Source organism: Cnephaeus nilssonii, assembly GCF_951640355.1.
Source record: "Cnephaeus nilssonii genome assembly, chromosome: 5".
NCBI lineage: Eukaryota > Metazoa > Chordata > Mammalia > Chiroptera > Vespertilionidae > Cnephaeus > Cnephaeus nilssonii.
The window spans coordinates 7,061,243-7,089,108 of NC_137076.1; the positions used below are offsets into that span (position 1 = coordinate 7,061,243).

General features: G+C 40.7%; 1 protein-coding gene and 1 pseudogene across 9 annotated transcripts in view; one reads left to right on the top strand and one right to left on the bottom strand.

Moving 5' to 3' along the window:
- The window catches only part of MAPK9 (mitogen-activated protein kinase 9), a 51,679-nt gene extending 45,439 nt beyond the window's left edge, over nucleotides 1-6,240 (top strand). For 3 of the 8 annotated variants that reach the window (XM_079772813.1, XM_079772815.1, XM_079772814.1), the window contains exons 10-12: nucleotides 254-317; nucleotides 1,581-1,652; nucleotides 2,943-6,238. In XM_079772813.1, coding sequence (XP_079628939.1) covers nucleotides 254-317; nucleotides 1,581-1,652; nucleotides 2,943-3,085 — 279 coding nt within the window. In that variant the 3' untranslated portion in view covers nucleotides 3,086-6,238. Of the gene's footprint in view, nucleotides 1-253; nucleotides 318-1,580; nucleotides 1,653-2,937 lie in introns of all 8 variants that reach the window. The other 5 variants (XM_079772816.1, XM_079772819.1, XM_079772817.1 and 2 more) reach the window with 4 other exon arrangements.
- LOC307100408 (glyceraldehyde-3-phosphate dehydrogenase-like) overlaps nucleotides 1-27,866 on the bottom strand; it is a 1,087,365-nt pseudogene that overhangs the window by 546,303 nt on the left and 513,196 nt on the right. The gene's annotated exons all lie outside the window — the stretch shown is intronic.

The window sequence follows — 27,866 nt, forward strand, 5'->3', positions numbered from 1 at the left end:
TAAAGTGTTTTGAGGTCATGTGATTACAAAGAGGACAATAAGAGCTCTATTTTATTTGTTATTTTTTTCTTAATTATTTTGATTCTTAAACTAATATAATATCACACTTATGAAGAAATCTTTCATAAGCCATGTTTGAAAGAAATTACATCCATATCATAAATATATTAAAAGTCCTCCAGTTATTCTACCCTTTTCTTAATGCCTCATTATTTTGCAAATTAATTGACTTTACGTGTAACTTAATTTTTAGCCACCACCTCAAATTTACGATGCCCAGTTGGAAGAAAGAGAACATGCGATTGAAGAATGGAAAGGTAACGGGGAGCTTATTTTGATCCATACTGAGGACATGTCTTGAAGTCCTGTGAAGGGCAGCTTCTCACCTGTCAGTAATAGCCTTTGGGGGCAGGAACAAGCAACCCTGCAGGCCATTACCCTCCCTCTTCCCCCTCCCAGGAGAAAAACAACCTGAAGGTAACAGAGTTAAGGAAGAACATGTATGAATTGTGTATTATTGGCTTTAAAAGAGAAAAATGAGGGCTTTTTCACATGAGCTTACATTATCAAATCCTGGTTTGTCAACTAAACATACTAATTATATCACACCTTGATGACATGTTGCAAAATGTTGGGTAGCCCCAGTTTACAAACCCTGTAAAGCAGACCTGGGGGACTTCAGTGGGGTCATTTGAATGTATGCTGTATTCATAAACCATGTGGTTGTATATGTGTTTTAAAATAGAATTTGGGCAAAATAGCAGGTCACAAATATGCAGATAATTTTTATTCCACTATGAGATTAACCAAACAACTCACAACAAACTAAACCAGCAATAAAGAGACTGAACTAACGATTTTTCATTAAAAGTTAGAATCACTAGTAATTGAGAACCGTGGTTAGCACAAGTCAAAATAGGTGACTTGGGCCCCTCCCCAGGGTGCCCGGAGTGCCAGTGACCTGCGTGCACACCCAGCAGGGCCTTACACACAGCCACACTTTGTGGCAAAAGGCGGGCTCATTTTATTTCACGAATACTAAAATTTTAGAATCCCCTAATAGAATACTTAATAGTTAAATGTTTTTCCTACCAAGGAAAACCGAGTTGAAGCCAAGAAAAAAGTTAGGTATTTGGATTAATTTCTGGCCAGTCTGGAGGTGCTTCTAGCTCACATGTGGATGCTGGTCATGTCTGGAGAACCACAGTAATGACAGAGAAACATACAAACATGTGTGAGAGCATCCAGTAGTTTAAAATGTTCTGTGAGAGCCACTTTGCTAACTTTGTCTTTCTCTCTTGTTTCTCTCTCTCTCTTTGTCTACCTGCCCCCTTTTTTAAAACACCCTCATGGACCCAGAACCACCTACATTTTTGGTGGCCTTAATAATTGGGTTGAAAAGATGTAATCTATCAAAACATGGATAGTTTGATGTAGGTCGACTGTTTTTCTGAATTAATTGAATATCACAATTAAACATAACACATCACAGTGCCCTTGGAGAAGTTCCAGTTGACCTGGAAGAGGGTTAGAGATGCCAAGAAACTGATGAAGCCTTTCACTTGCACTTCTGTTTGCAGAGCTGATTTACAAAGAGGTCATGGACTGGGAAGAAAGAAGTAAGAACGGTGTTGTCAAAGACCAGCCTTCAGGTTAGTCATTGCTTTAATAGTTGGATCACATTTTTCTTCCCTGGTCAACTTTCACAGATGGCAGTGGCGTGTTACGTGCCAGCTTGACCAGCATTGGATTTGAAAATTCGTGTGTGCATTAGTCTCCCATCTGGGTTTGTCCTGGGGGTGGCAGCTAACGTTATACTGAGGTGCCAAGCAGTGAACGAGCCTCATTATGAACATTCTTGTCCCATCCTTGCCGCAGCTGCTGTCAGCTCCATTTACAGATGAGGAAACTGAATTTAAAGCCTTTTCGATGTACTGGCCCCACCCAGTTAAAAAAAGAAAACCAATGTGAATCTAATTAAAATGAATTTGGTTTTCTTTGAGAAAATTATTCATACAGTTATCCGATTTTCTCCTCGACCCACCTAATGGGAGAAGCTTAACAGTGAGGTAATTGTGTGATCATAGAGACATAGCATGTGCTGTTCTTATGTCTATGGGACGCTCCCTGTTTTTCTCACGGAAACGCTTCAGTTACAGAGATTTGCTCTCCCCACTTCTGTGGCTTGTGCGCACTACTTACTTCTTCCTGAATTTTATATTCAGCAAGACAAATGGCCAGGCATCTAGAGGTTGTGTAACTTCAGCATAAGGTTAGGTGCTTTTTGTTAATTAAGTCCAAATTTAAGACTGCAGACACTAACCTCTGAGAGCCTGAATGTGTCATTTTTGCTCAGACCAGACCAAAATATGGATAGTAGCAAGTAGGATAATTTCATTTGCCTTAATATGTCAATTTTGGAGATTTCTAAAACAAAAATAAAACGAGCAAGAGGACACCACATTTCCCCCCCCCCCTTTCTTGCTGGTTTGTTTTAGAAGGTATTTTTATTGCGAAAGAATTCTTCAAAGGCTCTTGTCCTTGGATCAAGTGTTTTCGATTATAACTGAAATGTCTGGTGGCATTTGGATCCTATTTGGGCTTAAGCCTTTCGAGATACTGATAAGTTTAGGATACATTAGCAATTTTCTTTAATATCCTTTTTAAACCAGCTGGTATATTTATACATGAATACATATATGATGCTTAGCCACTAGGAAAAAAAGGAGAATGTTGCAGGGAAAGACAGGACTATTTGGGATTCTGGGCCTAAAGAAAGACTCTAGGAAAAGCTCAAAATGTACAGTCAACTAACTTCTCATTTATACTAACAGTTAGGACAGGAAACCACAGGGACGAGCGAGGAGGGCCCTGCGGCTCACTGCCTGGTGTGCAGCCGTGTCGTGCCTCAGGTTTTATTATGCTTGGTTTTCTTAGCACAGATGCAGCAGTAAGCAGCAACGCCACTCCTTCTCAGTCGTCATCTATCAATGACATTTCATCCATGTCCACCGAGCAGACGCTGGCCTCAGACACGGACAGCAGCCTCGATGCCTCCACGGGACCCCTTGAAGGTTGTCAATGATGAGTTAGAAATAGCAAGCTTGTTGTCAGTGAGGAACTCTCGCTTCCGTGGGCCTGAAATGCCTGGGAGTTGATGGAACCAAATAGAACAAGTCCATGTTCTGCATGTAAGAAACATGATGCCTTGCCCCTGCTCCGTCCTGATCGCATTGCCTGCCTAGATTATAATGAAGCAGGTTATGCCTGAAGAAAACGGTGCCAGCCACACTTTTAGAGGTTTTGTTCAAGGTCATTTCAGGTGAGCCATTAGAATGAATGAATTTGTTTCTTTAATTGTACGGTAATAGTAGTGACAATTTCTCATCCTCAATAACTGTTGGGACTTATATGCATGTGACCACAGTGCTTGCTCCGACTTGCCATCTAGAACTTTGGAAATCAGTATTTAAATGCCAAATAGTCTTCCAGGTAGTGCTGTTTCTAGAATTACCTCTTAATCTTAAGTACTTTGGTGTCTGTCCAAAAAAATTGATTTATGTGTATTCATTAGCCACCATGATATTATCATATATCACCTTCTTTTATGGTATGATTTATTCTATCTTTTGTATTTCAGAAGGAATATAATTAAATCTATTTAATAAATAAAAAATAGAACTTTAAAAAAATTTGTCATGTTTGGGGCTGAGAATTATCTCTGCTGAAACCAGGACACTTACATGCACATTAGTCTGGTGGCTGCACATTCAGCTTTGCTGCATGACAAAGTTCCAAGTTGTGTCTTGCGCTGCTTAGACATATATACCTTTAAAATCTTGTCGACCCTAACTCTTTTTTTCTTGGTCTTACGAACTTATTATAAGTTTAAAATGCTACCTAGAAATTCACCATCTTTATTAGCCCCCTAACAATCCATTTCAGTGATGTGATGGCACCTAGCTCCTTGAATCCATTATTGCCTTTAGAGGAGGGCTTTACCAAAGGCCCACTAAGGGCCATCACAGGCACTCACCGAGTGCTCACTCTGCCCCCAGCAAGACGGGTCCCTTCTTCCGTCATCGTTCACGGCGAACGTGACTGCGCCAGGCAGGTCCCTTTTCCACACCGCAGGCCTGCGGGCTTGCTCTCTTTCCTGAAAGAAGCTCATTAACCCCCGTGGTCTGTGAGGAGCCAGGCTGCTGCCGAACGCCTGCTGGTCTTTCCCACTTCGTGGTGGCGTCTGTTCCTCAGGGACATCTGCGTGTTCTGGGAAAAGCCTTCAGAGGGGTGTGGGGGAGACCCTGAGGGAGGAGTGGTTAGCTATTGAATATTTCCTGACTTAAACTGCTCACCTGAAATGGATACTTGCAGACTTTTGCATGTGGAGATTATTCCGAATTCACTGAGATGCTGAGTATTGCAGCGTCACTGCAGAAATGGAGCTAACGGTGGTCACGTTTTGGCTACCTGTGCGCATAATGCTTTTCCCTAGAGCTCGTTCTGTACGGATTCCTGTCTCATGTTCAATTATTTTGGAAGCTATTGGGTCAACATTCTATAGAATTGTTCTGAGGAGGAACTTTGATAAGACAGTTTATTATAAATATTATCTACAATATTTGATTTTCTCTGCACCAGTTGTATCTTATTGGTTGGTATTATTACTGGAAAGTAGAACCTTTGATGAGCAAATTTAATACTGAAATCAGTTTTATATTGTAAGATTTAGACACACTCAAGTACAAGATGGAAATACTAACTTGGACTGAGGCAAAAACACCTTTTGTGGGGCTTGGGGTGATTTTTGTTTTTGGAGGCCTGATGGTATAGTGAAGACAGTTATCACTGTACCTGTAAAAGCATCTTAAAATGGCTTTCTCTCTAATCTACATTCTTTTAAAAGCTTTACTGAATCTATCTTTTAAAATAAAAACAAAGAAAGGGAAAAGTTTTAAAAATGTATTATCTGCCCTGGCCTTATAGTAAACGCAGCACCAGGTGCTGAGGGTACACGGAAGTCCCGCTTAACCAGGCACCCCACAGATGGGCTTCCTGCTCACTCATTCCTTTGTGTTCCTGGATGGAACCCACATTGTGCCAAGCCCACCTTCCATCAGGGGTGGGGAGTGCACGTAGGACAGGGCAGAGGCTGCAGACTGCAGGGCTCTGTAGGAATACCTCACCCCCTGCAGGTCCCCCTCCGAGGGAGGTGTGCCAGGTCCTGGTGCAATGCGCAGGGTTTCACACTGGTCGCTATGGATGAATGCTGATAAGAACTGAAAATGTGCTCAACTTTTCGTCTTCTCTATTTTATTTTTGTAATTTATATTGTACACAACCCTGGAAGTAACTATTTTGGACACATATTTTTATAAACCAGGTAATTTGTTATTAGCCTGGAATTTGGACTAGGTTTGTTTTGTTTGTTTTCAGTCAAAACCGAAATGACTGCCTCCCCTTGTCAGGTCTTGATTTCAAGTGCAGGTTCCAGAGAGCAGAGTCTGTCCGAGCAGGAGAGCGTTCTAGAAGCACATGCTGCTCAGTGCTGACCAGCTGTGGTCTGGGGATGCTAGTGTGGCTCTGTTCTTACCTTTGGGATGCAAACTCAGAGCCACAGTGCTGAAGGAGAAACCTTCAGAAGGGCCTTGCCTGCAGCCAGAGTCCCTCGTGAAAAGTTGAGTGGGATGCTGGTTTCATCCGGATTTGATGCTGTGTCAGTCGTGGTGATGATTATGAGGTCTTCTGCTTGACTGCTAATGTAACGCCTCTGATGTTTCATACTGGTAGTAAATACAGGTGTGACCTCTCAGATTGCATATCTCAAAAGTAATATTGCCTAATGTTTTATAATAAAATATATTATGTGTGTTTTGATTGGTGAAAATAATACAGATACATTTTAAAAGAGAAGTGTATAGCATGTTCAATTTTTGTGTGTTTTTAAGTGACAATTGACTGTATATTTCTACATCACCATCTCTGATTACAGACTTAACGTAAACACAGGTGGATGTTGAAGTGTCGTCATTTCAATCAACACTAGCAAATGTTTTTAAATTGAAAGAGAAAACATTTCTGTTAGATAGGTCACTTACTGAAAATATTCTGCAAATTCCTGAATCTCTTTTCAAAATTATGTAGTACAAAGTCAATTATTCAATTATTCAGAGCCGTGGTGTGATTGTCTTCTCACAGGGTGTGGCCAAGAGACTCCACCAACTGGTCTGCCCTTGTATCACATCATGTCCCTACGGCACCCATGTGCATGTGGTTTGTGCACGGGATGAGCACTTGGGTTTTGAGTCACTTCCGATGTTCACAACTTAAGACAGCAGGAGAAGAAGGGCCCTCAATGGCTCACTTGCTTTTCTCTGCTTAAGAGGACTAGAGCCATTTCAGAGAGATGAGTACCAGTCTTATTTTTAAAGGCCTCTGGAGAAGGAAAACATTTCTCTTGATATTGGTCTGGGTTCCATTTCTCTTTCTTACCACCTTCCCATTTTCAGTGTAGACAGTACTGGAATACTTTTTATTAATTGACAAATGGTACATGGTGGTGGGTGGGGGAAGGGGTAATATTTCAAAATAACGACATCATCATGAAGATTCATTCTGTGCCTACTTGTGTGACTTTGAGCATAAGGTTATCTTTGACAGTAAGGCAGGTTTTTTATATGTTTTGTTTTTAATCAGGAAAGTTGGTAACTAAATTAGTAATAACAGTGACAGAGTGGCCAGTCATGTCCCCTTGAGTCTTTACATGACCACGATTAAGATGCACCTGTCAAGCCATTGGGAACTTGTTATTCGCTGTGTCCTCAAGGCCCAGGGCCACACACTCCTTCATCGTTTGAAAGATCAAGGCTTTGGGGCCCAGGATCCTGTGAGCAAGGGTGTTTGCAACCACGGTCTCTCTGCCTTGGTGCTTTAGAGTTGGAGACCATTCAGAATCAGCTTTCTAACTCCCACACAACAGTGAGAAGGCTGCAGCCCCAGAGGAGGGGGTGCAGGTGCCCTGAAGATAGAGCTCACTCTTTTAGTCATAAACGCCTCTGAGACGTTGATGAAAACTTGTACTCTCTCCGCACACAAGTGCCATGAGCACAGAATTTTGCCAAGTTTTCTGAGAATCCTGGTGGATGCCGTGGTAAGAGCTCCTTTCTAGGAGCAGCTGCTGGACACTTTGCGTTCTTAATGGGAAGCAGAGCCTGCAGGAGGGTTCAGGGGCTCTTCTGCTCTTCCTGCCTCTGACACTTATGCACACAGATCCTGGGTGTTTATAGGGACACCCTCACTCTGATCCTCAGCACCAGTCAGTATTCTTACCAAGTGCCAAAAAAGAGAACATAGGGGCTTGGCTGCAGTGAAATGAACACAGTGCATGATGAAAGGGAGGAGCTGGAGGCTTGTGATACAGACTCATGGAAACATAGAAGTCGTGATGTACAAGTTATGAAATAAACTCTTGACTTATGTCCATATTTTAAATAGTTGATTCTCCAATAATATTTTCTCCCCCCCTCCTACAACTTCACTGTATCTTTCTTAGAATTTTTATAAGTGTGCTTTAAAATAATTTTATTTACACACCTAGATGTCATATGTATAGAGAAAAGGTAGAGAAGTCCTCTGGTTCACACCGCCATTCAGAGCAGGGATTGATCTGGAGGGCTCACCTGGCCTCTGCTTAGATGATTTTAATCAGGGAATGCTCTTCCTACTGAGTTTTTTGTAGTTTTGACTGTTAGAAATTTCTTTCTTAAACTGAACTGAAATCTGGCTCCCACAACTTCCACCCGTGGGTCCTAGGCATTTCCTTTGTGTGAAATAGAGTGAGTTGGACCCATCTTATGAGAGGCTTTAAGACGTTAGTTGGAAAGATAAACTCCAAGTCTTCTGGTCTCTAGATTAAACTCAAAGTTCGTCCAACCCTCTGATGAAAAGCCCCCAGAGTCTCCCCACTTCTGTGTACTCTAAAAAAACTGCCTAGTGCCCAGACAAGAAAAAGTTAAAGGACTCCATTACCACCAAACCAGCATTTCAGGAAATGTTAAAGGAACTTATTGAAAGAGAAGAAGAGGAAGAAGAACAGGAAGGAGGAGGGGGAGGAGGAGGAAGAAAGATAAAAATATGAATAATAAAATGGTAATAACTACCTACCTATCAATAATTACTTTAAATGTAAATGGGTTAAATACTTCAATCAAAAGACCTAGGGTTGCCCATCAGTAGCCAAGTGGGTAAAAAAGACATGGTACAATATGGGCCAGGAGGAAGATGATAGTAGATTAAGTGGATCTTTCTCCCCCCTTCTCTCAGAATCTAACTAGAATCAGAACTAAATTGGGGAATATTCACTCCAAAATGCCAGCTGGGGACTGACTGAAGAGATGTTTAAACAAGGAAGAGCAGAAGCCACCTCAAGACTGGTAGGAAGGGCAGTGTTGCAAGAGGCGCTGGCTGAGCTCAGGAGCGACGGGCCAAGGGTGAGGAGGGTTCCCCTGGGGATGAGAAGGGCCTCTGGGACCCCCACACAGGGCACCCCAACCTGGACAGCCAGAGTCGGCAACAGCTGCCCACGCAGCGACCGGTGGTGGGGATTCTAGCAGCCAGAAAACTGAGATTCCCAGAAGCAAAGCCACTTTTTGAGGGGCAGGTGCAGAGGATTTTCGTTCCCGTCACTCACCCTGGTTTGTGCAGAGGAAGGGCCATGTGGACTGGAACTGCCTGAGGATGGCGGCCGGGATACCTGTGCTGAGTCATCCTCCCACTATCCCAGTGGCCATTTCTCCTGAGAGACATAAGCCCCTCCCAACAGGTGAAGCCTGGGGAACAGCAAATGCCCCACCCCTAGGATACAGTTATCCCACCCTAAGGAATCCCACGCATCCCACACTCTGGAATCCAGCTGGCCCAACCTGGTGCCACTAACCCAGCTGAAGAGGCAGCAGCCTCAGGGAGCAGCAGCGTCAGTTATTGGCTGGCTGTGAGTGAGAGACATCCTTCCACATGCCTGGGAGCCTGGCTGGCACTTCCTCTCACAGGAGAGCAGATAGAAACTCCTGACTTCCAGCAGACCCAAACAGCCTGCCTGAAAGGGTCTCCACCTGGCTGAGGACAGGGAAATAGTGCAGGTGAACACCCTCCCTCTGTCACAGGGCCCTGTGCTGCTGAACAGCCCATCTAGGAGCTCAGCCCGGCCCTTCCCATGGGCAGACAAGCTCAGTAAAAGCAGCCGCAGCTGTGGATCGCTGAAGGCTTCAAACAGGATGCTGAGAGCCAAACTTGGACAGCTTCTGGCATTGGCTGGCACAGAAGTACCTCCTGGGAGGCCCAAATTAGGCATACAAAACAGCCTCAGACAACATAACAGTAGGGTGCAAAGGGAAACCCTATCAGGCATTAAAATCCGCCAAGATGAACTTCACTTGCACCTGTACAATAGCTCACACAACATGGTTGGGGCTGAGCCTCACCGTTACCCAGCCTGAGAGGAGATCCCACACATGAATAGGATAATAGTCAAGACCAAATTACAACAGGAAAGCCCAAAACATCTACAAAAGGATTACTCCCAGAGCATGCAGCTCAGGAGTTCAAGAAGACTGCACCACTGGGTCCCACAGGACATTTCCTACAAAAGGCCACCCCACGGAGACTGGGAATCATAGCAGGCTTATCTAATACATATAAACAAACACAAAGAGACAAGTTAAATGGAGAGATAGGAAAACAACCCCCAAATGAAAGAAAAGGAGGACTCTCCAGAAAAAGAGCTAAAGGAAATGGAGGTAAGCAATTTAACAGAGTTCAGAGTAATGGTTAAAAGGATGCTCAAGGAACTTAGTGAAAACAACAAGGAACTTAATGGGAACTACAAGGAACTTAGTGGGAACTATCCTATATAATGAAAGCCTAATATGCAAATCGACCGAACGGTGGAACGGCCAGTCACTATGGTGCGCACTGACAACCAGGGGGCAGAGGCTCAACATAGGAGCTGCCCCCAGCCTGCAGGCCCCAGGCCAGCCAAGGCGGGTGCCAGCGGGGGCCCCCCATTTGCCCCACCGGTCACCCCACAGATCAGCCCTGATTGCCGGCCAGGCCTAGGGACCCTACCCATGCACGAATTTTGTGCATTGGGCCTTTAGTATAGGATAAAAAGGAATAGAAACCATGAATAAGAACCGGTCATAAATGAAGAATACTGTATCGGAAATGAAGAATACACTGGAGGAAATTAAAAGCAGGCTTGATGAAGCAGAGGATCAAATCAGTGATTTAGAAGACAAGGTAGAGAAACAATTAGAGTAACAAAAACAAAAACAAACCACTTAGAATGTATGAGGAGAGCCCAGCTGGTGTGGCTCAGTGGTTGAGTGTTGACCTATGAACCAGGAGGTCATGGTTCCATTTCCAGTCAGGGAACATGCCCGGGTTGTGGGCTCAATCCCCAGTAGGGGGCATGCAGGAGGCAGCTGCTTGATGATTTTCTCTCATCGTTTATTTCTGTCTCTCCCTCTTTCTTCTTCTCTGAAATAAATAAAATAATTTTTTCAAAAGCATGAAGAGAATTTAAGGAAACTTTGGGACAACATGAAACAAAACATCGGCATTATAAGGATACAAGAGGGACAAGAAAGTGAGCAAGGATAGAGACCGTGTTTGAAGAAATAATCACAGAAAATTTCCCTAAATGGGTGAAGAACAAAGTCACACAAGTTAAGGAAGCACAGAGTCCCAGTCAAGAGAAACACAAAGACATATTATAATTAAGATGTCAAACATTAAAAACAAAGAGAGGATCTTAAGGGCAGCAAGAAAGAGACAGTGAGTTACCTACAAGGGAGCTCCCATAAGTCTGTCAGTTGATTTCTCAACAGAAACACTATAGGCCAGAAGGGAATGGCATGAAGTATTCAAAGCAATGAAAAGCAAGAAGCTGCAAACAAGACTCGTCTATCCAACAAGGCTATCATTCAAAATTGAAGGTGAAATAAAGAGCTTCCCAGACCACCCCCTCAAATTATCATCAAACTAGCATTGCAAGAAATGCTAAAGGGACTGTTGTAAGAAGAAGAGAGAGAGAAAGAGGGAGAGAGAGAGAAAGAGAGAGGGAGAGGGAGAGGGAGAAAATAGGCATAAGGGAAAAAATGACAATAATTACTTATCAATAATAATCTTAAACGTAAATGGATTAAAAGCTCCAATCAAAAGACATAGGGTAGCTGAATGGATAAGAAAACATGACCCATATATATGCTGTCTACAAGAGACCCAACTCAGAAAAAGGCTCACCCAGGTTGAAATGGGATGGGAAAAATGTTCCTAAGCAAATGGCAACGAAAAGGAGGGGTAGCAATACGTATATCTGGCAAGATAGACTTTCAAACAAAGGCCATAAACAAAGAAGGTCACTGCAGAATACCAAAAGGATTGATCCAACAAGAGGATATAATCCTGAGAAACATATATGCACCTACTACAGAAGCACCTAAATAGTCCTGGAGGACTGGGGGAGGGGGCAGCAATACAGTTATAGGAGGGGACTTTAACACCCCACTGACATCACTGGATAGATCTTCTAGACAAAAAAAAATCAATAAGGAAACAGCAACCTTAAATGACACACTAGATCAGATGGATTTAATTGATATTTATAGAACATTTCATCCCAATGCTGCAGAATATACATTCTTCTCAAGAGCACATGGAACATTCTCAAAGATAGACCACATATTAGGACACAAAACAAGACTCTACAAGTTCAATAAGATTGAAATCATATCAAGCATTCTCTCAGATCACAATGGCATGAAGCTAAAAATCAACTACAATTGAAGCACTCAAAAACGTCCAAACACATGGAAACTAAATAGTATGTTATTAAACAATGAATGGGTTACTAATGAGATCAAAGAAGAAATAAAAAACTTTCTGGAAACAAATGAACATACAACCACCCAAAATCTATAGGACATAGCCAAAGCAGTCCTGAGAAGGAAGTTCATAGTTTACAGGCCTACTTCAAGAAACAAGAAATAGCTCAGATAAACCACCTAACCCTATAACTAAAAGAATTAGAAAGAGAACAAAAAGAAAAGGCCACAGGAAGTAGAAGGAAATAATAAAGAGCAGAGCAGAAGAAAAGTACATAGAGACTTAAAAAAGAACAATAAAAAAGATCATTGAAATCAAGAGCTGGTTCTTCAAAAAGATAAACAATGCCTGGCCGGTGTGGCTCAGTGGTTGAGCATCAACCCATGAACCAGTTCAATTCCTGGTCAGGCCATATGACCAAGTTGTGGCTTGATCCCTGGTGAGGGACGTATAGAAGGCAGCCAACTGATGTTTCTATGTCTCCCTTCCCCTCTCTAAAAACATAATTTAAAAAGAGATAAAAAAGATTGATGAACCTTTAGCCAGACTCATCAAGAAAAAAAAAGAGAGGACCCAAATAAATAAAATCAGAAATGAAAGAGGCAAAGTAACAACTGACACCACAGAAATGCAAAGGATTGTAAGAAAATACTATGAGCATCTACTAGTATATGCCAACAAACTGCACAACCTGAGTGAAATGGATACCATCTTCCAAAATGAATTGGGAAGAATCAGAAAACTGGAATAGGCCAATAAGAGCTAATGAAATTAAAGAAGTAATAAAGCAAATCCCAGCAAACAAAAGTCCTGGACCAATGTATTTACAGGCAAATTTTAACAAACATTCAAAGAACTAACACCTATCCTCACTCTATTCCAGAAAATTCAAGAAGAAGGATGACTTCCAAGCTCTTTTTACAAGGCCAGCACTATCCTAATTTCAAAACCAGATAAAGATACTACAAAGAAAGAAAATTACAGGCCAATATCCCTGATGAACATAGATGCTAAAACCCTCAACAAAATATTAGCAGATCAGATCCACCAATACATTAAAAAGATCATATACCATGACCAAGTGAGATTTATTCCAGGAACGCAAGGCTGGTACAATATTCACAAATCAATAAATGTGATTCTTCACATAAACAAAATGAAGGATAAAAATCACATGATCATATAAATAGACACAAAATCCAGCACCCATTTATGATAAAACCTCTCAGCAAAGGGGAAAAGAGGGATCATAATTTAACATAAAGGCCATACATGACAAACCTACAGCCAACATCACACTCAGTAGGCAAAAACTAAAAGCGTTTCTCTTAAAACCAGGAGCAAGACAGGTTTGTCCACAGTTGCACTACTCTTATTCCACATAGTACTGGAAGTCCTAGCCACAGCAGAAGAAGCAGCAATAAAAGGCATCCAAATTGGAAAGAAGGAAGTAAAGCTAGTCATTATTTGCAGATGACATATTGTATATAGAAATCCCCAAAGACTCCACCAAAATACTACTAGATTTAATAAATGAATGTGGCAAAGTAGCAGGATACAAAATAAACATCCAGAAATTGATAGCATTTATATGCACCAATAATGAACTCTCAGAAAGAGAAACTAAAAATCAATCCCAGCCCTAGCCAGTTTGGCTCAGTGGATAGAGGATCAGCCTGCAGAGTGAAAGGTCCCGGGTTCGGTTCTGGTCAAGAGCATATGCCCAGGTTGAGGACTCATTCCCCAGTAGGGGGTGTGCAGGAGGCAATCAATGATTCTCATTGATGTTTCTATCTCTCTCTCCCTCTCCCTTCTTCTCTGAAATAAAAAATATATATTTTTTAAATAAAAACAATTCCACTGACCATTGCAATGAAAAAAATAAGGTACCTATGGAAAAACTTAACCAAGGAAGTAAAGGACGTGAACTCGGAAAATTATAGGGCATTGAAAAAGGAATAGAGGAAGATACAAACAAGTGGAAGCATATACCATGTTCATGAATTGGAAGACTTATCATCATTAAAATGTCCATACTACCCAAAGCAATCTATAGATTCAACTCAATCTCTATTAAAATACCATCAGCCTACTTAACAGGTCTAGGACAAATATTCCAAAAATTTATATGGAAATAAAAAAGACCCCGAATAGCTGCAGCAATCTTGAGAAAGAAGAACAAAGTTGGAGGAATCACAGTACCAGATATGAAGTTATACTACAAAGCCGTTGTAGCTAAAGCAGCCTGGCACTTGCACGAGAACAGGCTTACAGATCAATGGAATGGAACAGAAGCTCCAGAAATCAACCCACACCAATATGGTCAATTAATATTTGACAACGGATAAAGAGCATACAATGGAGAAAAGATAGTCTCTTCCATTAGTGGTGTTGGGAAAATTGGACAAATACATGAAAAAAAAAAATGAAACTAGACCACCAACTTACACCATACACAAGAAATGGATAAAAGACTTAAATATAAGTTGCAAAACCATAAAAATCATAGAAGAAAACATAGGCAGTAAACTTCAGACTCTCACGTCGCAGAATTTTCACTGATACTTCTATGGCAAGAAAAACAAAGGGAAAAATAAACAAATGGGACTACATCGAACTAAAAAGCTTCTGCACAGCAAAAGAAACCAGCATCAAAAAGCAAAGGGAGCCCTGGCCGGTTTGGCTCAGTGGATAGAGCGTCAGCCTGCGGACTCAAGGGTCCCGGGTTCGATTCCGGTCAAGGGCATGTGCCTTGGTTGCGGGCGCGTCCCCAGTGGGGGGTGTGCAGGAGGCAGCTGATCGATGTTTCTCTCTCATCGATGTTTCTAGCTCTCTATCCCTCTCTCTTCCTCTCTGTAAAAAATCAATAATATATATATATAAAAAAAAAAAAGCAAAGGGAACCTACTGTATGGGAGAACATATTTGCCAATGATACATCCGATATGGGGTTAATTTCCAAAATATATAAAGAACTCATACAACTCAACAGAAGGAAGACAATGAAATTTAAAAATCGGAAAAATACCTGAATAGACACTTCTTCAAAGAGGGACATACAGATTGCCAAGAGACATATGAAAAAATACTCAATGTCATTAATTATCAGAGAGATGCAAATTAAAATTACACCTCACACCTGCCAGAATGGCTACTATCAAAATAAATCAACAAACAACAAGTGCTGGTGAGGGTGTAGAGACCAGGGAGGCCTCGTACACTGCTGGTGGGAAAGCAGAGTGCTGCAGCCACGGTGGAATACTGTGGAGTTTCCTCAAAAATTAAAAATTGAATTGCCATTTTGACCAGTAATCCCACTTCTGGGAATATATCCTTGAATCCTGAAACACTAATCAGAAAGAATATATGCACCCCTATGTTCACAGCAGCATTATTTACAATAGCCAAGATCTGGAAATAGCCCAAGTGCCATCAGTAGATGAGTGGATAAAAAAGCTGTAGTACATTTATACCAAGAACATATACAATATATATGTTATATAATACATATATATTTTATACATATAATATATATAGTCAAGAATGGAAAACGAAACATACTGTATTCTGCCATCTAGAGTTGAGCACTGTAAATACCTTAGTGTATATCTTTCAGGTAGTTTTCTATGGACATATACACTCCCATATGTTTTTTATTGCCCAAATGAGGTCATACTATACATACTTCTTACAATCTACATTTTTCTGTCAGTGATTTCCAACTGTCTATGCCCATAAGTTCTCATCTGGTGTAACACCCAGGCCCTGGGATTTTCCAGTGTCCTCAAGTTCTTTATTCATCTGTCCAGCCAGGATCGTCGAAGCCTTTCCATCCTGGTGTCTGGTTCCTGGAATCAGCATATGGTACCACGCAGGTTGTCCTGCAGGATGTGTACCCTATAGCTCTGTGTGGCATACATACAGGTGTACATACTTGTATATATTGTACATATATACATTTATGATATATATAGTCATGAATTTCCCTTCATAGATTTTTTTAAGCAACCAAATTTTTTAATGTTGGTAAACTCATGTATACATGAGGTATATGCATGTACTTTATAGACAAACACACAAGTATATATAAACATATACATAAATACTTTAACAAATGTGACATGTTAATATTTATAAGTAGCATTTGTGTGAGTAAATGTATCCACATGACTTCAGAGAAACCTACTAAAAAGAATCAGTGTGTGTGTGTGTGTGTGTGTGTGTGTGCTTGTGTGTTTATGAAATGATTGATGGTACCATGGAGATAAAGACAGTGAATGCACTCCTCCCAGAAACTGACAGATCAAGCAGGTGGAAAATGAGCAAAGACCTAGAAGACTGGATGGAATGCCACCATTGTTTGATGTGGACTCACAGAGAATATTACACCCAATAGGCAAATTCCTTTTGATCACACATAGTGCTTACAGAAGACACCTTTGTATATTCCAAGTCAACAATGTACAACTGTTTTTTTTCTATGATAATGCAAAAAAATCCAAAATAAATTAGAAACTATCTCATACATCTGGAGACTAAACAACACACTATGAGGAATCTGGGTGAAAAAACAAAATCGTAAGGAAAATTATGAAATTTCTAATACTGCATGATGTCAAAAATACTACATGCTAAGTTTGGTAGGACTCAGCTAAGGCTTAAATACATTTATCCTGTATAATAAAAGGCTAAAATGTAAATAGACCGAATGGCAGAACAACCGGTTGCTATGACATACGCTGACCAATAGGGGGCATGCACAGAACATGGCGGGCATAGGCAGCAGGCGGCAGAGCACGGAACATGGTGGGTGTCGGCCACAGCAGGATAGTGGAACAGGTGGGCAGGGGTACCAGACCAAGGCGGGGCACCAGTCGCTGTCATCGGGGCAAGCCTCTGGTGGTTATTGAAAATTATTTGCTCCCTCACGCTGCGGTCCCAACCAGTGCTCACACCTGCTGCCGGCACCAGCGTCGCTCACACCCACTGCCAGCGCCGGAGCCACGGCTCACACCCACTGCTGGCGCCTAGCACCAGCCCCGATTGCTCAGCGCTGTCAGTGAGTGTGAGCGATGGCTGCCAGCCCCGATCGCCCCTCAGGACTTCTCCACCTCCCCCTGCTCCTGAGGGGCAATCGGGGCCAGCAGCCACCACTATTCACACCCACTGATAGCACTGGCCCTGCTCACACCTGCTGCTGGTACCGCCCCAATTGCTTTGCGCTCTCAGCGGGTGCAAGCGGAGCCAGGGCCGTCAGCATGTGGGAGCAGCAGCAGCAGGAACCGGGCTGCCGGCAGACGGGACCAGGGGCTGCAGCGGGAGGGGCCAGGTGGAGGCACGGAGGATGGGCTGAGACCCACCTCTGTGCCCACCACAGCCTCACAGCCCACAGTTCCTTTCAAGGTGCATGAATTTGTGCATTGGGCCCCTAGTCAATAAATAACAGAAAGAAGAAAGCGGAGGATTAAAAATGGCAGCAGAGTAAGTGGATGCTGCACAGACATGCTTCTAGGAACAAACTGGAATTACAACTAAAATACAGAAAAGCTTCCTGAATAATCAACGGAAAACTCGTAGGAGAGAACCCTGATACCCGAGGACCAAAAGTGGAGACTGCATAGAGACTGGTAGGAGTGGCAGAGGTGTGAAAGGGCTGGCCAGGCACCCACAGACAGCAACTGAAATCCTGGAGAAATATCTCAGCTGTGGGGGGTTGTCACTGAAAATTCCAGGATCTAATCCTCAAGCTGGGCCCCCCAGCAGAGAGCACCAAAACTCTCTGAGACGGGTACTCACATAACTTCTGGCTTGAAAAGCAGTGTGGTGCTGTCTGCCAGGGAGTAACAGCTGAAAATTCAGGCACCCTCTTAAAGGGCCAAAGCACAAAATTCCCTGTGGAGCCACACACCTTGTGTTCTGGCTGAGGGAGGGTGGAGTGGACTTGAGCTATGAGAGCAGAAGCCAGGACTGGGGACTCAGGGAACAGAGCTCAGCAGGCAGACACCCAAGTTTCCTGGGCTGAGTCCATTCCTCATGCAGCAGAGGACATCTTTCCTACATAGACATTTGCCTTGCCTTTCGGGGAGGACAGTTAACACATCCTATTGGAAAACACCTTGCCCTGAGGCCACTTAAGAGATTAAAAATAAAAATTATCCTCTAGGCAGAAGCAACTGCCCTACTCCTTTGAAAAAAACTCTCACCACACCTAAGGACGATTGCCTAGGGGGCAATTTAAGTCAGAATCCATCAGCCTGTAGGCAGAGGCAGTCTCTGGAGGCTTTGAGTCTTTGCCTGGTCTAATTAGTTAGTAACAGCCTTTAACATTGTCCTGCACTAGAGATTGAGAGGTGTAGAGGATCTACCTAATACACAGTCACAAACCAAAACAGACAGCCAAAATGAGGAGACAAAGAACCCCCAAATGAAAGAACTAGAAAATTCTCCAGAAGAGATAAATGAAGCAGAGATAAGAAATTTATCTGAAACAGAGTTCAGAGTAATGATGGTAAAAATGCTAAACAGCATGAAAAAAGATATAGTAACTATGAAAAAAGAACACTCTGAGATAAAGAATGACATAACACAAATAAAGAACACATTGGAAGGAATACACAGCAGATTAAGGGAAGCTGAGGATCAAATCAGTGAATTAGAAGACAGAGTTAAAAATATCACTCAATCAGAGAACCAAAAAGAAAAAATAATTAAAAAACAGGAGGACAGCTTAATGGAGCTGTGGGACAGCATGAAATGTAACAATATTAGAATAGCAGGTGTGCCAGGAGAGGCAGAAAGGGAGAAGGGAATAGAGAAGGTGTTTGAAGAAATAATAGCAGAAAACTTCCCTAACCTGGTAAAGGAAAAAGTCACACAAATTCAGGAGGCACAGAGAACCCCAAACAAGAACTCAAACAGGCTCACGCCCAAACACATCATAATTAAAATGCCAAAAATTAAAGACAAAGAGAGAATCTTAAAGGCAGCAAGAGAAAAGAAAACTGTTACCTACAAAGGAGTTCCCATAAGGCTGACACCTGATTTCTCATCAGAAACTCTACAGGTCAGAAGGGAATGGCATGAAGTATTTAAGGTAATAGAAAGCAATAATCTGAGACCAAGATAACTATATCCAGCAAGAGTATCATTCAAAATAGATGGTCAAATAAAGAGCTTCCCATACAAAAAAAAAAAAAAAAGGTAAGGGAGTACATCACCATCAAGCCAGCATTACAAGAAATGCTAAAGGGATTGCTGTAATGAGAAGAAGAAACAGAGGAACCTAGCCTTATAGAAATATAATTGCAATAAATAAGTACCTTTCAATAATAACCCTAAATGTTAATAGAGTAAATGCTCCAACCAAAAGGTGTAGGGTAGCTGAATGGGTACAAAAACATGACCCAACTATATGCTGTCTACAAGAAACCCACCTCAAAACAAAAAACACATACAGGATGAAAATGAAGGGATGGAAATGGAAAAGAAAAAAAAGCTGGAGTAGCAATACTCATATCTGACAAAATAGACTTCAAAATGAAGGCATCGCAAGAGACAACAAAGGACACTACATAATATTAAAGGGATTGATCCAACAAAAGTATATAACCCTAGTAAACATATATGCACCCAATATAGGAGCACCTAAATATATAAAAAAAAACTTCTAGGGGACTTTAACAGAGAGATCAACAACAATACAGTCATAGTAGGGGACTTTAACACCCCTCTGCCTTCTCTGGGAAAACTTCCAGACAAAAACTTAACAAGGAAACAGACTCTACAGGATACACTGGATCTGATGGATTTAATAGACATTTATAGACCATTTCACCCCAACGCAGCAGAATATACATTCTTCTCAAGTGCACATGGATCATTCACACCGATAGACCACATGTTAGGACACAAAACAAGTCTCTACAAGTTCAAGAAGATTGAAATCATAGCAAGCATCTTCTCAGATCACAGTGGAATGAAATTAGAAATCAACTACAGTAAAAAAAACACCCAAAAACATTCAAACACATGGAGGCTAAATAGCATGTTATTAAACAATGAATGGGTTACCAACAAGAAAAAGTAATAAATAAAAACTTCCTGGAAAGAAATGAAAATGAATACACAACAACCCCAAATCTCTGGGACACAGCAAAAGCAGTCCTGAGATGGAAGATTATAGGACTACAGGCCTACCTCCAAAAACAAGAAAAATTAGCAATAAACTATTTAACCCTACAACTTAAAGAATTAGAAAGAGAACAACAAGAAAAGCCCAGAGTAAGTAGAAGGAAGGAAATAATAAAGATTAGAGCAGAAATAAATAACATAGAGACTAAAAAAAATACAAAAAAATCAATGAAACCAAGAGCTGGTTCTTTGAAAGAATAAACAAAATTGATAAACCATTAGCCAGACTCATCAAGAAACAAAGAGAGAGGACCCAAATAAAATCAGAAATGAAAGTGGAGAAGTAACCACTGACACCACAGAAATACAAAGGATTGTAAGGAAGTACTATGAACAACTCTATCCCAACAAGCTGGACAATGTGGATGAAATAGAAAAATTCCTTGAAAAATACAATCTCCCAAAACTGAATCAGGAATAATAATAATAATAAAAACATGAATAGGCAAATCACAATGGATGAAATAGAAGCAGTAAAAAAAAAAAAAAAACTCCCACCAAACAAAAGCCCAGGTCCGGTTGGCTTCACAGGGGAGTTTTACCAAACATTCAAAGAAGAACTAACACCTGTACTCCTCAAACTATTTCAGAAAATCCAAGAGGAAGGAACACTTCCAAACTCTTTTTATGAGGCCAGCATTATCCTAATTCCAAAACCAGATAAAGACACTGCAAAGAAAGAGAATTACAGGCCAATATCCCTGATGAACATAGATGCTAAAATCCTCAACAAAATATTAGCAAATGGCATCCAGCAATATATTAAAAAGATCATACACAAAGATCAAGTGGGATTTATTCCAGGGAAGCAAGGCTGGTACAATATTCACAAATCAATAAACGTGATACATCACATAAACAAACTGAAAGATAAAAATCACATGATCATATCAATAGATGCAGAAAAAGCATTCGACAAAATCCACCACCCATTTTTGATAAAAACTCTCAGCAAAGTGGGAATAGAGGGAGCATATCTCAACATGATACAGGCCATATATGACAAACCTACAGCCAACATCATACTCAAAGGCTCAAAACTAAAACCATTTCCCCTAAGAACAGGAACAAGACAGGGATGCCCACTTTCACCATTCCTGTTCAACATAGTACTGGAAGTGCTAGCCATAATGATCAGGCAAGAAGAAGAAATAAAAGGCATCCAAATTGGAAAAGAAGAAGTAAAACTGTCATTATTCACAGATGACATGATATTGTACATAGAAAACTTCAAAGATTCCAACAAAAAACTACTAGACTTACTAAATGAATTGGGCAATGGAGCAAGATACAAAATTAACACCTAGAAATCTATGGCTTTTTATACACCAATAATGAACTCACAGAAAGAGAAACTAAAAAAAAATCCCATCTACTATTGCAACAACAAAAATTAAGATACCTAGGAATAAACTTAACTAAGGAGGTAAAAGACCTGTACTCAGAAAACTACAGGACATTGAAAAAAGAGGAAGACATAAACAAATGGAAGAATATATCATGTTCATGGATTGGTAGAATCAACATCATTAAAATGACCATACTACTCAAAGCAATCTATAGATTCAACGCAATCCCTATTTACTTACCAACGGAATATTTCACAGACCTAGAAAACACTCTCCAAAAATTAATATGGAATAAAAAAGATCTCAAATACCCACAGCAATCCTGAGAAAGAAGAACAAAGTTGGAGGGATCACAATACCAAATATCAAGCTATATTACAAAGCTACTGTTCTCAAAACTGCCTGGTACTGGCATAATAACAGTCAGATAGACCAATGGAATCGAACAGAGAACCCAGAAATCAACCCAAGCCATTATGCTCAATTAATATTTCACAAGGGAGGCAAGAGCATACAATGGAGTCAAGACAGTCTATTCAATAAATGGTGTTGGGAAAATTGGACAGATACATACAAAAAAATGAAACGAGACCGCCAACTTAACACTAGACACAAAAATAAACTCAAAATGGGTAAAGGACTTAAACGTAAGACGGGAAACCATAAAAATCTTAGAAGAATCCATAGGCAGCAAAATCTCAGACATATGTCATAGCAATATCTTTACTGATACAGCTCCTAGGGCAATGGAAACTAAGGAGAAAATAAACAAATGGGACTACATCAAAATAAAAAGCTTCTGCACAGCAAAAGAAACCATCACCAAAACAACAAGAAAGCCCACTGCATGGGAGAACATATATGCAAATGTTATCTCTGATAAGGGTTTAATCTCCAAAATTTACAGGGAACTCATATAACTTAACAAAAGAAAGATAAATAATCCAATCAAAAAATGGACAAAGGACCTAAATAAACACTTTTTAAAAGAGGACATACAGAAGGCCTAGAGACATATGAAAACATGCTCAAAGTCACTAATCATCTGAGAGATGCAAATCAAAATGACAATGTAGTACCATCTCCCACCTGTCAGAATGGCTATCATCAACAAATCAGCAAACAACAAGTGCTGGGGAGGATGCAGAGTAAAAGGGACCCTGGGGCACTGCTGGTGGGAATGCAGACTGGTGCAGCCACTGTGGAGAACAGTATGGAGTTTCCTCAAAAAATTAAAAATGGAACTCCCATTTGACCCAGTGATCCCACTTCTAGGAATATATCCCAAGAATCTAGAAACACCAATCAGCAAGGATATATGCACCCCTATGTTCATAGCAGCACAATTTACAATAGCTAAGATTTGGAACAGCCTAAGTGCCTATCAGCAGGTGCGTGGATTAGAAAACTGTGGTACATCTACACAATGGAATACTACGCTGCCATAAAAAAGAAGGAACTCTTACCATTTGCAACAGCATGGATGGACCTGGAGAGCATTATGCTAAGCGAAATAAGCCAGTCAGAGAAAGATAAATATCACATGATCCCACTCATTTGTGAAATATAATGAATAACATAAACTGATGAACAAAAATAGAGCCAGAGGGGAAAAATATTTTAGAATATAATAGAAGTAATCCTGTTATTTGCAAATTTTTAATATCTCCTACAACTTTTATGATATTATACTATGTTAGTATAGTTTTGGTAATATTATTATACTTAAAATCTTTTTTCTTTAAATATTAATGTTTATTGAATGTAATATTATATTTAAAATTGTTTTTCTTGAAATAAAATAAATAAAACAGATTTTTTTAAAAATGAGTTCAGTGTTCAACTCAGGAGATTGACAAAAGCAACAGAGCTGGCCTAAAACACAACAAAAAAAGTAAAATAAAGAAAAGGGCAGGAACAGTCTCAATAAATTTAAGAAGATTGAAATCATATCAAGAATCTTCTCTGACCATATGGTAGGAAACTAGAAATCAATCACAAGAAATAAAACTGAAAAACACTCAAAGACATGGAGGCTAAGTAACATGTTACTAAACAATAAAAGGGTTAGCAATGAGATCAGGGAAGAAATCAAAAGATGCTTTGAAACAAATGAAAATGAGAGCACAACAACCCCAAATCTATGGGACACAGCAAAAGCTATCCTAAGAGGGAAATTCATAGCATTACAGGCTTATCTCAAGAAACAAGAAAATTCTTAAATAAACAATATAACTTTACACTTCAAGGAACTTGAAAAAGAACAAAGCCCAAAGTCAGTAGAAAGAAGGAAATAATAAAGATTAGAGCAGAAACAAATGAAATAGAGTCTTAAAAAATACAAAAGATCAATGAAACCAAGAGCTGGTTCTTTGAAATAAATAAAATCAAAAATAAAGTAACAACTGACACCAAGGAAATACAAAGATGTGTAAGAAAATATTACGAACAACTGTATGCTAACGAAGCGGACAATCTACATGAAATAGATACATTCCTAGAAACACACAATCTTCTAAAACTCAATCAGGAAGAATCAGAGATTCTGAATAGACAGATTACAACTAGTGAAATTGAAGCTGCAATAATAATAATAAAAAATCTCCCAACAAACTAAAGTCCTGGACCAGATGACTTCACGGGTGAATTTTACCAAACATTCAAAGAACTAACACCTATCCTTCTCAAATTATTCAAATAAATTCAAATCAAAGGAAGACTCCAAAGCATATTTTACGAGGCCAGCATTATCCTAATTCCAAAACCAGATAAAAACACCACAAAGAAAGAAAATTATAGGCCAGTATACCAGATGAACATAGATGCTAAAATCCTCAACATAAATATTAGCAACCGAATCCAGCAATATGGTACAATATTCGCAAATCAATAAATGTGCTACACCACATAAACAAAATGAAAGACAAAAAAATCACATGATCATATCAATAGATGTAGAAAAGCATTTGATAAAATCCAGCACACATTTGTGATAAAAACTCAGTAATGTGGAAATAGAGGAAACATACTTCAATGTAATATAACAAACCCACAGCCAACATTATACTCAATGGGAAAAAACTACAAGCATTTCCCTTAAGACTGGGAACAAGGCAGGGATGTCCGCTTTCACCACTCTTATTCAACATAGTACTAGAAGTCGTAGCCACAGCGATCAGACAACAAGAAGAAATAAAAGACATCCAAATTGGAAAGGAAGAAGTAAAATTGTCATTTTTTGTAGATAACATAATACTGTATATAGAGAACCCTAAGGAATCCACACAAAACAAACAAACAAAAACAAAAAACTACTAGAACTGATAAATGAATTCAGTAAAGTATCAGGATACAAAATAAACATCTAGAAATTGATAGCATTTTTATACACCAATAATGAATTATCAGAAAAGGAAACTAAGAAAATAATCCCATTCACAAATGCTTCAAAAAGAATAAAATGCCTAGGAATAAATTTAACCAAGGATGTAAAATACTTGTACTCAGAACATTATAAGACACTGAATGAAGAACTTGAAGAAGATACAAATAAGTAGAAGCATATACCAAGTTCACGGATAGGAAGAATTGACATCATTAAAATGTCCCTACTACCCAAAGCTATCTACAGATTCAACACACTTCCTATCAAGATACCAATTGTGTTTTTCACAGAACTAGACCATATATTCCAAAAATTTATATGGAACCACAAAGAACCTGAATAGCCACAGCAATTTTGAGAAGGAAGAACAAAGTTGGAGGAATCACATTACCTGATATCAAACTATCCTACAATGCCACAGTAATCAAAACAGCATGGTATTGGCATAAAAACAGGCTTATAGATTATTGGAACAGAATAGAGAGCCCAGAAATAAACCCACGCCTTCATCGTCAATTAATATTTGACAAAGGAGAAAAAAACATACAATGGAGTAAAGATAGTCTATTCAATTGAGGGTATTGGGAAAATTGGACAGATAAATGCAGAAAAATAAAACTAGGCCATCTTTTCTTATACTCCACAGAAGAATAAACTCAAAATGGGTTAAAAACCCTAGAAGAAAACATAGGCAGTGAAATTTTGGGCATTTCTCATAGCAATATTTTTTTTCTGATCTTCTTGGACAAGGGAAACAAAAGAAAAAATAAACCAATGGAACTACATCAAACTAAAAAGGTTTTGCACAGCAAAAGAAACCATCAACAAAATGAAAAGACAATCCACCGAATGGGAGAACATATTCACCAATACATCTGATAAATGTTAATATCCAAAATTTATAAAGAACTTTAAAAAACTCAACAGCAAAAAAAATCTAATTTAAAAAATGGGCAAAGGATCTGAATAGACACTTCTCCAAAGAGGACATACAAATGGCTTATCTATTATATAAAAGCCTAAGTGACCAAACCACTGAATGACCGGTCGACTGATTGCTATGATGTGCACTGACCACCAGGGGGCAGATGCTCAATGCAGTAGCTGCCCCCTGGTGGTCAGTGCACTCCTACAGCCAACCTCCCATGGCCGGCCCACCTCCTGCAGTCCCTCCCGCCCCCCAGCCAGGCCGAAGGACCTCACCCATGCATGAATTCGTGCACCGGGCCTCTAGTAGACATATAAAAAGATGCTCAATGTCACTAATCATCAGAGAAATGCAAATTAAATCCATAGTGAGATATCACCTCACATCTGTCAGAATGGCTATCTATAATAATAAAAGCATAATATGCTAATTAAACCAGACAGCCAAACGACGTTCCAGACATCCTTCCAGATGACCTTCTGGATGAAGGCGGGGCTGCGAGGGCCGACTGAGGCAGGCGAGGTTGTGAGGGCTGAACCCCTTGCACAAATTTCATCCATCGGCCTCTAGTCATCAATAAATCAACAAACAACAAGCATTGGCGAGGATGTAGAGAAAGGGAACCCTGTTGCACTGTTGGTGGGAATGCAGACTGGTGCAGCCACTGTGGAAAGCAGTATGATGTTACCTCAAAAAATTAAAAATGGAACTGCCTTATCTGAAAAAAAAAAAAATGGTAACACTGCCCTGGCTGGGTGGCTCAGTTGGTTGAGGCATCGTCCCATACACCAGAAAGATTGTGGCTTCGATCCCCAATCCAGGCCCTCTCTCTCTCTCTCTCTCTCTCTCTCTCTCTCTCTCTCTCTTTCTCTCTCTCTCTTTCTCCTTCCTTCTCTCCCCGCTCCCTTCTCCTTCTTCCCTTCCTCTATCTCTCAAATCAATAAACACGTCCTCAGGTGAGGATAAAAACACACACACATGAAACACTAGTCCCTATGTTCATTGCAGCATTATTTACAATAGCCAAAATCTGGAAGCAGCCCAAGTACCCATCAGTAGATGAGTGGATAAAAAAGCTGTGGTAGCATTTGAGAGAGACAGCAAGATGGCAGTGTAGGTAAACACCTAAACTGCTGCATTGCACAACAATTTCAAAACTACAACTAAAAGACAAAACGTTTATCACCCAGAACCACGGGAAAGCTGGCTGAGTGGAAGTTCTACAACTAGAAAGAAAGAGAAAAGAGCATCCAGTGCACAAACGCTGAAAAGCTAAGGTACAGACGCACATGCGCAAACCGGACTGGCGGCGGGCGGTGGCGGCAGCGGGCGCTGCTTTCTTCAACCCGAAGGGTTGACAAGCTCCCGATTTCTCTGAAATCCAGTTTCTGGGGAGACACGGGGGACCCAAACTTCTATGGGGAGAAGCTGGACTGTCTGCCATCGGGTCGGAAAGTGAGGGTGGCTTGCTTGCAGAGCTGCGCACAGGAATAATTGCTTGCTGCGCTAGGGCGCTGGACACAGGGACGTGGTCGGAGGCGCGGGGACGGCTGGCTGGCAGACATCGCTGCTTGCCACGCCCTAGCCTGGTGATGCCCTGAGACCCCGCCCCAAACAACCTACAAACCCACCCAAGCTCTAAGCAGCGGCTTTTTCATATGAATGGCCTTCCCTATCGCAGCTTAACCTAGCAAACTTGCAACCCGGGTCTGACAGCTCCAACACCTCCAAGCCCCAAACAAAGAGGAGAAAACTGTAGTTCTCGCTGTAGCTCCTGCAGGGTGGCCTCAGACAGTAGCTGACCTGCACCCCATTGGAGATCCAGAGGCCAGTGTACCTAGTGGTCAGTGTGAGACACCAGATTTCAACTCCTCACATCCATAAGTGACACATTCAAGAGGCAGACTCAGTGAGCACCAAAGTCCCACTGAAACAAGTCCTGCACCATAAGCGTGTTTCCACAGTGCAGCAGTTCTTCCATTATAAACACAGTGGGTCCTCACAGCCAATTGGCCTGGAGGTCAATTCCTCCCAGTGTACCAACAGCAATCAAGGCTTAACTACACTAAGACTTTGCACTCAGCCCACAAAGGGGTGTACCAAGAGCATCCACCTCAGGTGATTGGGGAGG